Here is a 15913-nt window from a genome sequence, read left to right on the forward strand (position 1 = left end):
GTCACATACGAAGTTTAAGTAATATTATATGTTTAGGAAGAATAATGCTTTCATGTATTACTTTATTTTTTTGCTTTATTAATATTTAATTTCCCATAATTCATCACGAATGGCTGCGAGTCTGTGACGTTGTAGGGTATCCTACATCCTAGGGAGGGGAAAGGAAGAAAGTGCCAAACATCTAAAGCACAGAGATAAGGCTTAAATTTCAACACAGGTAAATATATTTTAATGTCATTTTCTACTAATAAGCCGTTTTATGCCTTGATAACACTGAGCTTGTTGGCTTCTGTTGGCTCGGAGAAGATGGTTAATATCAGCTGTCGACAACTGGCTAACGTTTCTAGCCAGCTAGCTCCCTAGCTTAGCCACCGAGCTAAAGTGTTGCTAGTTGACTAGCCTGCTACCTAACGTTCATTTTGCTAACTTAGCTCGGGCTTTGGCTAAAGACAAAAAAACTGACTGGTGTGGTGGTTCTGCTTTCAACCCGCACAACGTAAACAAATACTAAAGTGAATGTCAGTGCTATTTACAATACACGAACTATGAACACAAGGTTTGGTATATTAGCTTGCTAGCGATGGATGTCTGAGCCGAGGCTAGTAACGATGTGACAAAGCTGAGCTCTGTGGATATGTACACCCTCAGGTTAGTAGTCATCAACCAGCGTATACAGAGCCTGCTAACGGTGTTGTTTGGTCAAATCAGGTAAGCGTATTCTCTGTGAAACTGGTTATAGTTGGCAATTGGTGCGTTTTTTATTATTATTATCAGGCCACTCTGTTTATGAACCGCGCAGTATTGTGAACGTTAGCCACCAGTCGTGTCATGTGAAGAAAAAGTTAGCTGACATGGTCGTGTGAATGTGACATCTTTCATAAGTTATTCATAACGTATGATGAAAGTCACCATGGGCAGTTTTAATCGGCTGGAGATCACTCAACATGTCAGTTTGGTAGCTGAGTTTACAGTAGCTGCTGCTGTCTCGTGACTTCTGTCATTGCAATCAGAAACTTCTAGATCTCCATGTTTCCTCTAAACAGCACTGACACGCATATTTACGAGGCTGCATTGTGTTTTAAAATGCTGAAAGTGAATAACTTTATATTGGTTGTCGCGTGGATGTTTGCTTTAGAGATAGACCAATGATTCATAGGCATTTAGTGTTTAGTATTAGTGCTGCCAGAGCCCCGTTTGCAGACATGGCTCACGTTGTTGAGGCCAGTTGTTGGTGCGATGCAAGAGACCTGTGCTCTATGGAAATACTGTTACATTATGATGATTTAAGGCAACCAGCAGGCATGATTGGAGATGTTTAAAAGTCCTGTTCAATATTAATGGAGTCTGAAACCCTTCTATTTTCTTAAAAACCTTAATATCTTGGATTTTTTTTTAAAAGTATACATATGCCTCTATCAATGAAATATCCACAATCTATTGCTACATTTAAAAAAAAAATGAACTGCTGGATACAAGATGTCCTCTATATTCCTGAGAGTTCATTCTCAATGCTCTTGCACTGGAGGCTTCTGTGCTCTATGATACACTATTATAAGTTTTGTATAGGACCAAGATCGGCTTCTAACCTTTTTGTAATGACACAAGTCACGCCTATAGTATACCTAACACAGCTTTTAGCTGAGCACTGAGAAACATTTCACTTGCAGTGACCACAACTGAAACCAGTCCTGCCGTTTCAAACTCAGAATGTAACTTACATCATTCTGTGTCAAAAGTCAAACATTCAAGAGAAGTGAGAATGATCCAAATAAATTTTGAGGGCAGAGGGGAGTGTAAATTTTCCAACTTGGTGTTGCATTTTCAATAGACTGTCACTCCTCTGATGTGCTGCTACATTAAGGAAAGTCCAGTTCTCTCAGATTCTTTAGAACAGGTTGTCCTACTGCTCTAATTGTCAAACTAAACATGGATATTTGTTTTGGTACATTATCTGAAACATCTTCCCAAGGCATGACGTTCTTCATGCTCAGTGCAACACTTAGATTTCATTGATATGTCACACCTTCTATTCCTATTCTTTTCTTTCCTCAGTTAAGTCACAGTATGTTTTTCATTTATTTTTCAGGCTGTAACTTTAACGTTGAGAGTGTGCATTCCTCCTTGCCAAGGAAGGAGAGGCACCAGGGACCATGAGTGAGAATGGCCCTCATACGGAGGCGCCAATGTTCTTTGAGGTGGAGGTGGATCACCTGGAGCGGGATGACGAAGAAGAAGAAGATAAGATCCCCTTTGACAAAGACGATGATGACCTGATCGCTAAGCCTTCATCGTCCTCCGGTCGGGTGTACGACCGCACCACAGTACTCATCGAGCGGGACCCCATCCGGCTGGACGAGGAAGGCGAAGAGGAGGGTCACTGTGGAGGGGACGAAGATGGAGTCACTTTCTTAACTGAGGGAGAAGGTGACGGAGATGAGGAAGACGGCTCTCTGGCCTTTATGGCGGACCCTGATGCCATGTCACAAGGTTATGTGCACCACACCATTTCTGCAGACCAGATCCAGTTCACAATAAATCCAGGCTCCACTCCCATGCCACGCAACATAGAGGGGGCCACGCTCACCCTGCACTCTGAGTGCCCAGAAACCAAGCAGAGAGAGGTAAGCCTAGATCCTCCTCAAATGCAAAAGATATGTAGCTGCCGAACAGATGAAAAGATACCTTATTCTTTGAATGCTTGTTTTGAACACAGGTGGTGCTCACTGAGTTCAATGAACTGCTTCCTTGATTATTCAGTAGCAGTGCATATTGCATAAATTTGTTTTCACACACCAGTTACAGCATACAAATGGGTAGTATTTCAATAGGATGTGGTCAAGTAATACTGCTGAAGTAATGCCTTGTTTATTATTTATTTTGGTTATTGTTGAAGTGACTGTATGGCTTGATTTGTGGAAGCTCATCTAGTCATTCCAACTAATTGCTGAATAGCACAGTAACTGGTTTTAAGATTTTTCTGCCATATCTAATGGTCCTACAACCCGAGACTAGGGATGTCACGATTACTTGTTTTCACAATTAATTGCGGTATTAAACGCTACAATTAATGGATCGTAAAGATTCCTAAATACCGTCACTTTCCGAAAAAGATTATGTTGGAACCGTACCTGCAGATGTGCGCCAAAGTAGGAAGATGCACAGATACTGGTGCATTTATCTAACGTAACACTGAATTGGTAGGAATTTAAATGTTAGCGTGTCATTTGTAATAAAAAAAAAAGATTAAAATAAACTTAAACATTTGGTATAGATGACAATTAATGACTTAAATATTTCAAACACTTCCCCCGGGGGTTTAATAACTGGTCCTATATTACTGTAAGAGTTTAGTAATTATATTTTTTATATTTTGACTATATTTGATTTTACACATTCATAGTGTTATAATCGTAATAATCGTAATACCGTGATTATTTCTGACAATAATCGTACTAAGAAAATCTATAATCGTGACATCCCTACCCGAGACACATAATGTAAACACAAAGATGCATAATGTTTATGTATAGCGTGTGTGAGTGTGTGTATGCATGCGTTTGCTTTTGCTTTCTTTGTACATGCCCTTTCCTTCCTTTCTTTTTTTGCGAATTTGTATTATGACCACAGTAGTGGTCCACAGCCTTTGCATCCAGTGTTAGATCTTTGGCCACTTATAACCCAGTCTGCCTCCTGTCTATCTTCTGGTGGTACACTAGCCACACTTGGACACCTCTCTCAGTCTAATTAGTGGTGAGCAATAAAACCATCTGACACCAAGTGTGCTCTGGTGAAGCAGCTGGTCTTTGCTAAATGCAAGGCAGTGTGCTGAAGGAATGCAGGGAACAGTCAACACATTTCTTGAGCATGAAGAGATTTCTCTCTTTCTCTTTTTATTGAGGATCTATGAAGACTTTGTGGAGTGTAATCTCTTATGTCAGTGATCGAACACGACACAAATAGTAAACAATTCCAAAAAGATTGCAACAGCAGCAAAATGGTGCAACACTGTACTGTAGGTTCTGAGTCATAAGGAAAGGACAATTTCTCGTCAGAGATCACATCCCCTTTTTAGTGAGAATGATTTTAACATGAGATGGAGAGTGCTGTCTTTGTAGAGTAGGTCTGTAGGTATTTTTAACCCACCACCACCAGCAGCAATATCATATCTAAAGAAATGAAATGTGAAATGTGATACTTGTGTGGAGGTTGGTTTCCAGTGCTACAGTTTAACACCAAGCACTGTATTTGTATGATCTCTAGTCTATATAATGTTGAATTGTCTTGTTGTACTTGCATTGTTAGTTGGTAATGTTCAAAGTGCCTGCATTGTCGTCTGTGTTATTTGTTTTGATGCTATGACATAATGTGTTGTGACAGTTACCTCAGGCATAGAATGAATTTCCATGGGTGCCTTAAACTGAACCCTACTTCCCTATCCCTCAACAGAAGTGCACTCACATGTTATTTCTAATGCAGTCGTGCTGCTGAATATAAGCATACTGCAATGCAATGAAAGTAATGTTGTTGCTTGCATTCAATCTAGTGTGTACCACAAAGAAAAAAACAACCTGGCAACCCTCCCTTTGAAAACATGAAAAGAGTGTAGAACACCACAAGTGCCCACATCCTCTAACAACAAATGGACAGATCCATTCTTCTGATCAACAGGTATCAGAAAGAAATACTCTCATGTAACCATTTAATTTATAATGAAGTGGTATTTTCCACTATCTGTGTGGGGGCCGAGGGCATATAGTGCTCACACACAGTGATCAAACTGGTGGTGGAGAAGACTCACAAAGGTGTGGGAGATAAATACAGTACTGAGCTACAAGCTTAAGTAGGCTTCGCACAGTGGCTTTGCATGGATGTTTGCTTAACAAATGATCACTCCCACAGCCTGAAAATCAAAGTGAATGGCTTTAGACTACCCTTCGTTCAGATTAGTGTTTGTCAGTAAGGCTGAAAGGAAGTTTAATCAGCTTTATGTCACAGCACATGCAACAGCTATCCATGTTTTTTTTTTTCTTTTTACAGCCAATGTTACTTAGTGTGTCTGAACATGCGTTGTGAAATGAAGCATCGAGACTGCTGTGGGGTTTTTACTGATACATCAATTATTTTCCCTGCTGATAAAGGCATCACTCCATGCCCCATGAGGATTGTGGTGTTTTAAAGCTGTGAAAATACTGTGTCTAGATGATTTTCTGCTTATAATTGTGTCATTCTGAACAACAATGGGAGTTTTGCTGTTGTCTTTCAGTTGTCTTTAATTTCAGTAAATGTTGCCACAACAAGCTGAACAAAACTACTGTAAAACAATCGTGAAGGTTTCATAAACAGATATTAGGGGGCTGTGTATTACTTGTCACAATGACAGTCCAATTAAAATCAATTGTCAGCATAGTGAAGAACTAACTGGTGTAATGCACAGTAAGACACAAGACAAGATATCCCATGCAATGTGTGTAGAGCAGTCTTGACATTTTGGGGAAATAGTTGGAAGCATTATCATTGTGATTATTATCACTATTTTATCTCTAAGAGGATCAGTAAGTTAGAGATGTAAGGGGAGCTGAGAAAGGAGATTCTCCTGTGGAGTTGGTCAGCCACAAGCTTTCTCCATCTTGCTTTGTGTTCAGTATAGGGTAGCATTTCAAAGAACAGAATGGACTGCTTTTATCCACATTGCCCCAGGGCTTTGTGTGAGAAAAGAGCAGGAGACTGTCACATTGCAATGGAGATTGGTGCTGTAAAACAGAAATGTAGGGGATGAATTGCATTGCATTGGGGGGTTAGGCACCATCACTATCCTTTGTATTCACTTTCATGTGCTGACGGGTGGCTGAGTCATTGGATTGAAGTCGCCTCTGAAAGGTCGCACCAACTCAGACAGTCACTTCATCCCATGACAAGGCTGGTTTTTGCTGAGCTGAATTAACAAATGGTTTTTCCTGGCTTTAAACTCCAGAATAAAAATGATTTAGTTTGTTTATTATGGTGTGTTTTTTCCGAGCTTCCGAGTTATATCAAACAGTATAGCTGAATTCAGCGTACACAGTTATGGTAATGACCTTGTCTTCCTCTCCTTCCTCTATCAGGTGAAGCGTTACCAGTGCATGTTTGAGGGCTGCACAAGGACGTACAGTACGGCAGGAAACCTGCGGACGCACCAGAAGACTCACCGGGGCGAGTACACGTTTGTGTGTAATCAGCAGGGCTGTGGAAAGGCCTTCCTCACTTCTTACAGTCTCAAGATCCATGTCCGTGTTCATACCAAGGAGAAGCCGTTTGAGTGCGATGTGCAAGGCTGTGAGAAAGCCTTTAACACGTTATACAGGTGAGTCAGATTTGGTGTGTGTTTGTGTCCTCATGGAACTCTTTTTATGGTGCTGTGGGTATCATAAAGTAAGTTCAGATCATTATTACTGCAGGAGCTTTTAGTTTTATATCAGAACTGTCAGGTTGAATCATGATCAACCATCGGGGCAGATCCTGCCATAAAGTGAATGCTGCGAATTGCCCAACAAGTGTTGTCACAATACAAAAATATCTATGAATTATTTTCTTTAGAATTATATGTGAGAGCAGCAAATTTTCCTCTGATCACCGCTAATAGTTTTAGTGTGTTCCCTTTGGCCTGCATATCTGAAATTTAACTTTAATATCAAAAAGAGGAAATAAGTAAGGTCAGAGCAACTAAAAGTAAAACAACTGAAAGGGTCTATAAAAGGAACAGGGCCAAGGAAAAACAGAACATTGTCATCTCAGGCTGCTGTGTCCTTTTCAGTTTTCTCCCTCAAACTGCTACCTGTCGCCTAATTACAGATTGAATAGAAATAAATACCCAATACTCCACACACACAACCAGAGAACATTGCAATTTACTGCACCTTTGGGCTAATTCAAAACTTTGGTAAATGGATGAGTTTGGTATAGTGTGACTGTGCGTGCATGGATATAGTGTGTGCGTGCATGGAAATGGATGTGAGTTAATCTGAAGATAAGAAGCATCTTAATTGCTAAGTATCAAAAGAGCACATTTTCTGACTAAATTAGGCCCAATCCCAGTCAAGTGGTAACACGATGGATGTCTCGACCCCTTGATGAAGTGTGGCGTGTTGACAAATAAGCAGAGAGTGATGACTTCTATAACTAAAATACTCTGATCAAACTGCAGTAATGGTGATTGTATTGGGTCGCTGCTTTGACAAGTGCCAGACATGTTCTTTGATCAAAGCATTTTCATTATTTAAATTTTGCTGTGATCTCAACCAGTTCACACCAGAGCCCTGTGGTCTGTGTTGGTTCAGTTGCTATGGCAACATGTCTAGGGCTTGGTGGAGCTGTGCCACTGGCAACAACTGCAAGAAACCAATGCCGCACATGGGCAGGTTGTCTTTTTAATAATACTTTACTCTTGCCTCTTCCACCCAGATTCTCTGATACAATCATATATGTTTATATGTTTTTGATTAGATTCTGTTTCCATCTGAATGTGCAATCAATTGTATTTTTCTTTGTACACATTAAGAGCAGCAGCAATCAGCACATGCTGTTCTAAGCAGCTATGCTTGGTTTCTTTCCCCTGTGTGTCTCTCATTGTGGTTTAATGAAACAAATTTTATTGTCTCTGCAGACTAAAAGCACACCAGAGACTTCACACAGGCAAGACATTCAACTGTGAATCGGAGGGATGCACAAAGTACTTTACCACACTCAGCGACCTGAGGAAGCACATTCGCACACACACTGGGGAGAAGCCATTCCGGTGAGAATACAGTTGTTTTGTCATATTAAATCATTTTTTCTTGCAGTGTCTTCAACTGTGGGAGCCTGACTTTGGTTAGACATCAGCCCAAGTAGTGCTGAGATTCCCTTCCCATCCGCTGAACAAATATGTACTTAACTATGTCTATATGATGAGTCAAGGGTGCTTACTGTTCAAGCAGGGATATGGCTTTGTTATATATCAAATCATCTGTCTTGTTTATATGCACCTGGTCTTAAATTATTATGTCTGTTGTCTTCAGGTGTGACCATGATGGCTGTGGAAAAGCTTTCGCTGCAAGTCATCATCTAAAAACACATGTACGGACTCACACAGGTACACATTAGCAGTTTGTTTTATGTAACCTTTATTTATCCAGGGTAGTTTGAACAAGCATGTTTGTTTTTCAGCTATGTTTGATTTGCATCTGCATTGTTTCCCACACAGTTATATGAGTACTCTAATTGAAATTTTCCAGCAACCAAAACCATCTTTGTGTTTTGTATTTACCCTGTCCTCCAATACAAAGTGTAGACATTTAGATAAAAGAGCACCAATTATAAAGTGTGTGTTGATGTGCCCTAACTTCCCCAATAGGAAGTTCCCAGTTAGACAACTGAGACCAAGTTCTTTGCTCAAATGCTGGTTCAGGGAGGGGAAGTGTACCAAAGTGCCAGCTACTTAATCCTGTTCACGTGGTTACTAAAATGTCATGCCTTTTAGATATTGTTTAGTGTATGGGTGATTTGCCCAAACTGATGAAATAAAGTAATAAAGGATTAGATCAACCTATGTCCCCACCTGTCCAATAAAAGTTTTATTTCAGATGACGACAGAGGTGAAACATTAGACCGTGTGCTTCAGCTGTTTGACTTAGTTCCAGTTCTGTGCATGCTGTAAACAGAAGAAAATATGAATAAATAAACATTTAAATCAACAGTTAATTAGCGTTGTCTTCCTGACATGGAGACAGTAACTGGTTGTGAATCTTTATCGGTTTCCTCCAAAGAAGCAACCTTTATCTTAGCTGACTTGTTTCTGTCCGACAATAAAGATTAGCTCTCACCCTAAAGTGTCCATCTGTATTGTTCTCTCTCTTTCTCTGTAGGGGAGAAGCCATTCAACTGTCCCAGTGACGGCTGTGAGAAGACTTTTAGCAGCCAGTACAGTCTGAAGAGTCACATCCGGGGCCACGACAAAGGACAGTCCTTCAGCGTCACCCTCACCCATCCGCTCTCTGAAGTGAGTCACTGCACTGCTGTTTCCCAGTGTTCTCCATCTACAGCCCAAACAACATGACACTGTCATCATAAAATGTATTTTGTTAAAAACTTCAGATGTTTTTTACTTGTGCTATGATCTCACACATAATAGGAAGATCATGGTAGCCAAAGTAAAAGCTGCACCCATGCATGATGTGAACATTTTGGTGAGAGAGGTTCATACTGCACTGAATTAACAATGGTAAATGTTAATAATTTATTATGCAAAAGAAGTAGCCATCAGATCAAATAACTCCACATCTTAGGCACATCTCCAAAAGAACAGTCATCATCGTTATTTACTACTTTAATATTTGTGCCTAACTGTTCATTATAAAACCTTTTTTACACCAACATACCACTTGATCCCAGAGCAGTGTCAAGTTTAATTAACCTATTCATCTCTTAATTACAGGATGCAAATCACTCGCTGTGCCTCAGTGACTTGAGCCTCATCTCTACAGACTCTGAGCTACGAGAGAACATCCATAATGTAAGTCTGGCCTTTGCTTCAGCTTTGTCAAACAGATGTTGGATTGGAGATGAAGAGGAGCTGTCATTGTTGATCAAGTTTCTTTTTGGCATTTTAGCTCAGTTATTACTCTGTATCCACTGTAATAAGAATTGAGAAGAGTTTCTAGCTGGTAACTTCAAGTATTCATTTAACCTTTTATTAATTTCACTGTTATTACAGGCTCAAAATCTAGACCTCAACAATGTGACCCCAGTGAAAATCTTTGAGCTCATGTTCCAGAGTCCTGAAAACAGTGTCAGCCAAGATGATGCCCATCACAATGGTGAGAATATTTCAAAGCCTGTCGTCTTAAATTATATCAAAGGTGCTTGTTCTGAAGGAGTTTTCCCTTCCTTCCTCAGAGAGCCTTGCTGAACCCTTCTGCCTAGAGACCTCTGTCCAACCAGGAGTGACTGATGCCTCACCTATCATCTCTTTCTCTATCAACCCTACCTCCTCATCTTCCTGTTCCCACACAACTGCAGTCATGGAGGCTTCTTCCCAGCTCAGAGAGAGCTCTTCCTCTCAGGCCTGCACCTCTGTCTCTGTCACCGCTACTCTCACCTCTGCCCAGCCGCCCCCTTTCATGCAACTAACCCGGCCTCAGCAGATCTCCGACGTGCCTGCTCAGGCTTCTGTCCCAGCACCGAACCACGCCCCCTCCCAGCACTATGTGGCACTGCCACCCACATTCCTGCAGCCTGAAGGTACCACCCAGACCACTCCTCTACCACCACCGCTCGCTACTCCTCTTCCAGTGGCTCCAGCACTCACTGCCACAGACACAGGCGCTGCTTCTGTGTCTGTGGTTGCAGCCACTACAACAGATGCTCTGGCAGCTGTGGCTCAACCTGTGCCTTTGGCCAACAACCCTGTCCCCAACTCTGGCCCTGCTCTGGCTCCCACTCCCGCCACAATCACCATAGCACCCACCCAGAATCTGCTGCAGCCCAGCTTGGTCATGGCTGACCAGAACCTCCAGTGGATCCTCAGCAGTGCTGCCAGCAGCCAGCAGAACCCCGAGCAGGTACTGAGTAATGCCCCCACACACAGTTTGTACAAAAAAATAGTGACTTGGTTTGTTTGAAATATTGTTTGAATATTTGAAAATATCTGTTTTAAGAATTATATTTTAAAACACACATTCCCTTATACATTGGTAGAGCAAATTAGGGATTTCTGTCCTAATAAATATTTGTTGATAGAGGAAGAGGATTGGCAAAAAAAAAAGTGCTAAGCATGTCAGTAATGATACATAAGCTGCTAACTCATCATTAAACATAATAATCATATAGAATGGTATGGAAATCTGTGGCTTTTGAGATGGCACAGTAAGTGTAGCAATGGAATAACTTTTACTTGTATCACTTCTGTTTTTTATATAAACACATCGATCAAAGTGATTTATTTTATTCAGTAATGGATTTTGATGAGGCAACTTCATAAATGCTCTCCTGTTGAGCATCCCGTTTCAAATGTGGTGACCACTGTTTGTTTACAGTCACATCAAGGAGCTCCAAAAGTGGAAAAGGTTTTCTTCACCACAGCCATACCAGTGGGAGGAAATGCTGGTAAGTCAGTGTGTAGTAAAAAGTTATGTTTGTTTTTTTGTTTTTCCATTTTATGGACGTTGACCGTCCTCTTGTTTCAGCTTTGCTATTTTCCTTAGCCCCCTCCTCCAATCATATTCTGTACCATACAGTTTTTTGTGAGATCATACATCCTTAACTTTTTTTCCCATCAACTGATGAATTCCTCCTTATACTAAGCAGTCAGTAATTTCCTACCCCCTGTATTTTACACTAACTTTTTAATGAATGTGTTCTTCTGCAGGGAGGGCATTCAAAAAGTAAATTCTATCAATTTGCAAACTTTTGTTTAAATTGTTTTGCATTAAATGTATTTCTTTGGCTTGTTTCAGGTAACTCAGTCCAACAGATCGGCCTCAGCCTGCCAGTCATCATCATCAAACAGGAGGAATCCTGCCAGTGCCACTGTGCCTGCAGGGACTCTGCTAAAGAAAAGAGTGTAAAGAGTGCCTCCTCAACCGTTTCTGCCCCGGCAAAGCAGCAACCGCCAGAGCCCCCTCCTCCCCCTCCTCCCCCACCACCACCGCAGCCCGCAGAGCCTCCCCACCATCCAACCACCTCCTCTTCCTCGTGCTGTCTCCCTGAGTCTTCCTCCAAGGTGGGTGAGGCGAGCCTGGAGGCCCCCTCCTCTTCCTCTTCCTCCTCAGCTCAGACTTTCTCCACTATAGTGAGCAGCACTGCCTCTACCAACCCTCCCTCATCCGACGGGTTAGCCAATATGGATGTCTCGGACCTCTTCTCCCTGCAGAGCCCTGAGACAGCTGCCAACATTGAGGCTTTGCTGCTGGTTGCAGATGACTTCAACATGGCCACTGATGGCAATCCTTAGAAGAGCTGCCTTCTCAGTCTAGCACCATGTGTTTGTCTGTTGCACCCACTCATCCACAGGCATTGATTCCACCTACATCTCAAGTCACTCTCCTCGGTGACGCCTCGTCGTTCTCCCTATATAGTGTGTGCTTTGAACCCCTGTATCTGCAGTGCATTCTGTTCTGTATGGCATTGTGCAACATATATACACGGTCTATGAATACTTTCTCTGTTGAGACTCATTGCAGTAGCTGAGTTGTTAGAAACAGGATTAGTTTGCTTATTGAGATTTAGCAATGTTAATGCTAATTTACACAGGGAAAAGGCAGTAGGTCCTTTGTTAAAAAGCATAATCAAACTGTATATAATAACCTTTGATATCCACTCTGACCTGAATGAAATAAGTGAGTGTCCAAGCACTGATAAAGTTAAGAGTTCCATTTTCCTGGCTTGAAGGTATCACACCTGAGCAGGAAAACCAAACTTGTCTGTATATCCTTGTACTGTACCACAGGTCCTAATAACAAACACTTAAAGCTGATATGCAGCTGATCAGAATGCACTGTATATTCGAGGAATTTGCTATAATTTTACCAAGAGTTGCTCCCAGCTGGAATTTTGAGGGGTCACATGGCTGTCACACAAGATGAAGTGACTTCCTGAGTATTTTTGTTTTCGAGGAAGACTAGTGTAGTCGAGGAAATGTGATTCTTTTCTACTTTTTTTTTTTTTTTTGACAGTTATGTACTAATTGAGAGAAGAACCTGTGATCAGATTTGCCTATCTCTAAGTGAAATTAAGTCAATACATCGATGAGTTGCCTAACTTAAACTAATTTAAAATTGTACATGTTAATTTATTTAAATACTTGATTCTTTCATTATACTGGTAATACTATTATCTTCAAGATAGCAGAAAAAAATCTATTAATTTATTCCAATCACTTGTATTTTTAAGTTGAGTTGTTTTTGTTACTGAATTGCTTTCCTTTTAAGAACGTAATGGGTTTGCTAAAAGCAAGTTGGAGAAAAGAGGCACCTGTAGTAGACTGCACAGTGAATTAGTCTCTAGGATCTGCTTGTTTGCAAAAATTGTCCACAATGAAACAGTAATGAACTACTGTCAACATCCCACGTTGTATAGGGTTGTGGCCCTCTCAGGGATGCATCAAGTCATAACTGATCCTGATTCCCCTAATTTGTTACTCAGACATGTGTTTTCCTAACCCGACGCCCCACACTTGCAGTAGCCCTACGTTTTGCTGCACTCTCCCCTGTTTATTGCACACTAACTTGTAAAGTGAGTAATCTGCTTGTTAGCCGAGGTGCAGCACCACTACAGACTTTTTTTGTATACAACTGCTGTAAAGTAGCATTTAAAAGATGGTGTCCTGGCGACAGTGTGTATATAGTACATTTTAGTGTAAACATCTTTGAGAAACTTGTAGATTATTCTTGGATTTGTATTTTTGTATAGACTTTTGAATTACTAACTCTCAGAGTTTGGAGCTGATGTATACCCTCTATCCTTGCATTATTCCCCTCAGTCACATTCATGCAGAATAGTTTGAGTTTTGCTGTGTTAAAAACGAGTGGTACTATAAGCAGCTGGGCTTCTGTACAGTCCCTATAGTAACGAAATATATGTAACACATAGCCCCTTGCTCAGAGTGTAAAGTAACAGTATTGTTTCACATGGGACAAAATGCAATGATGATAAAGCGAAGGCATTATGCCCCATATACTAGAGTGTAGAGCTACTTGGCCTTACAACGTTAACTGTTATGAGCCTTCCTTGCCTTGACAGTCTCTGCTACAGACTTGCCATTGACATGTTGACATATTCATTGAGTCTCAAGCAATTACTTCCAGCAGGGGATCACACAGAGGCAAATCACTGAGACAGAGAAGCTAGATCTGCATTATTTTCCAGCTGTAATGTTTGTAAAGTCAGAAATGGATATGCAGCATTTTGAAAAATATCTATATCTATAATCAGCTACATAACAGATGCAGGTGATGCGATTCTATATTTTAGTTTCAGGTCGTAGGAACAAAACTGGTATCATTTGTTTTGTTTTGTTCTTTGGCTGTATAATTTGGAGAAGTGGAGATTTCCCACCATCCACAGGTGCCAAGAAGGCAGATGTTGTTCAACGCTCCAGTCACATCTTGTGCTCAAAACCATTCCACTTATGCAGTGTTTGATATTAGGAGTGTCTAAATCTGAAATTTTCTCCATTGGATTGTAAAATTCACGTCACCATTTCCCTGTCAAAGCGCTCGGTGAAATTACTGCCAGGAGTCAAGGTCATGCCATCAATATACATTCTTCTACATGCATACTGTCAATGAACACAACTATGCAATTTTAAGTGGCATTCACAAGTTTAAATACTGACTCCAAGACAGAAACGTGTTATTTATTCCTCCCTCTGTGACATGATAGTCTGCTACAACCTTATATGCACAAGTCCAGTGGCAAAAGTTGCCTTTCCAATGCATACACATAGAGCATGCTTCTTGAACTCCAGTATATTGTATTTCATATTTCACATTTGGAGTGGTGTGAATCTGGTCCTTGTAGTGTGTCCAAGTACTGTTCCAATGAATGTTGCACCACAGCTTTCCCTTTCTACATGCTATTTTGCCTCTGAGGTAACTGGTTAAAAACCAACTGGATTTGTTTGAAGGAGTGCTTAGTGAATGAATGATTCTGTTTTAAGAATTATTTTTGGTCAAATGTAAGCAGCTTTTCCTTTCTTTTTAACTTTTACACTTTATGGGTACATGTTTCATTTGGGCTTACCCCATCTATGTAGTCATCTCAGCCTCTCACATTTAAATTTGACGTGTGGATAATTTGTTGGCTCATTTCACCACTGAAAGTCGAACTTGCAGCTGAGGTTCACCTGAAAAAGGTCAACGTTGGCACGTCACTGATGGTGGCATATGTTTGGAAGCAGATCGTTTTGTTCACAAGTGTTTAGCCAGAGTGCTTTTTTGGAAATAGAGATCCAGAATTTCTGCCATCTCCAACATTTTTCCAAATGGCCAATATTTAGAAAAAAAAAACAAAAAGAAAAAAAAAGAAAGCGAAAAAGGGCGAGAGAGAGGAAACTATATGCTTCCAAAGTAATGTCTTGACACCCAAAGAGTGAGGAATTGTTAAGGATTTGTATTTTTTAAAAGAATGTATAATGTGAAAATGTTTGCTTATGCTTGTTTCGTATAAAGTAATATGATAAATAACTCTGAATTGAGAGCAATATAATACTAATAAAACCTTATCCTTGTCACTGATTTTTTTTGTTCTCCCCATTCAATTAAAAAAAAAAAACTGAGTTCATTATGATGAAATGCATTTAATAGGAGAAAGGAAAAAAAAGAAGCATGTTTTCCAGAGCACGTTGATCACTTCTGCAATGGTAAGGACACATCGTGGAGAGATTTTCTCTGTGAAACATCAAAATTAACTTTCAAATCTGCAGGAAGTCACAAGGGCCAACAAAAAATGATAAATAAAAATTCACCTTGAGAGCTTCGTTCAGCGCCTTGAGGTCATCCATCATTCCGCTACACAGGGTAACCCTCTCAGACAGGAGCGCCAGTCTGTCATTGAGCTCTGCCAGTTGCTTTGGACGAAAAAACACGTTGTTCACCACTTGATCTGGACAATACATCAGAGGCTCAAACCTATTCACACTGACCTGTTGGGCCGATGAAGCGCCATCATCACCCTCCCCAGCCACCGGATCTTCTCTACAGTCTGCAATTGTTTAACAAATCATAATTTTTTTTTAAAAAAACACTGATAATGAAACAACCTAAATTTAAATGTTTTGTTACCTGTGTCAGAGGACATGGCGTCCGACGTATTTATCCTGTAAACGCTGAATTTCCACAACCTGTGTCTTTGTTATTTAAATACAGGTCACACAGGTGTCATCAATTTGACATCAGTGATG

The 15913-nt window shown here is 40.6% G+C and overlaps 1 protein-coding gene and 1 long non-coding RNA gene across 3 annotated transcripts; one reads left to right on the forward strand and one right to left on the reverse strand.

Annotated features, from left to right (window-relative positions):
- The first annotated feature begins 113 nt into the window (after positions 1-113).
- Positions 114-15248, forward strand: mtf1 (metal-regulatory transcription factor 1). 2 transcript variants are annotated; one of them, XM_085801097.1, is made up of 11 exons: positions 114-217; positions 2087-2621; positions 6102-6340; positions 7640-7771; positions 8034-8107; positions 8880-9013; positions 9449-9526; positions 9728-9830; positions 9910-10574; positions 11049-11118; positions 11469-15248. In XM_085801097.1, the coding sequence occupies exons 2-11, from the start codon at positions 2151-2153 to the stop codon at positions 11963-11965; spliced, it is 2463 nt and encodes an 820-aa protein (XP_085657223.1). In that variant the 5' UTR covers positions 114-217; positions 2087-2150; the 3' UTR covers positions 11966-15248. The 2 variants fall into 2 exon arrangements, with proteins under 2 accessions (XP_085657223.1, XP_085657224.1); XM_085801098.1 differs by lacking the exon at positions 114-217 and adding an exon at positions 567-648.
- A 73-nt stretch (positions 15249-15321) lies between these two features.
- Positions 15322-15893, reverse strand: LOC146971683 (uncharacterized). The gene is made up of 4 exons (XR_015037825.1): positions 15795-15893; positions 15656-15714; positions 15479-15580; positions 15322-15401 (listed from the first exon to the last, which is right to left on the reverse strand). It is a non-coding gene; the product is annotated as an uncharacterized LOC146971683 (long non-coding RNA).
- Between the last annotated feature and the right edge of the window lie 20 nt (positions 15894-15913).

The sequence above is a fragment of the Trachurus japonicus genome, chromosome 16, assembly GCF_045865225.1.
Source record: "Trachurus japonicus isolate A0001 chromosome 16, Traja_1.0".
NCBI classification, from domain to species: Eukaryota; Metazoa; Chordata; class Actinopteri; order Carangiformes; family Carangidae; genus Trachurus; species Trachurus japonicus.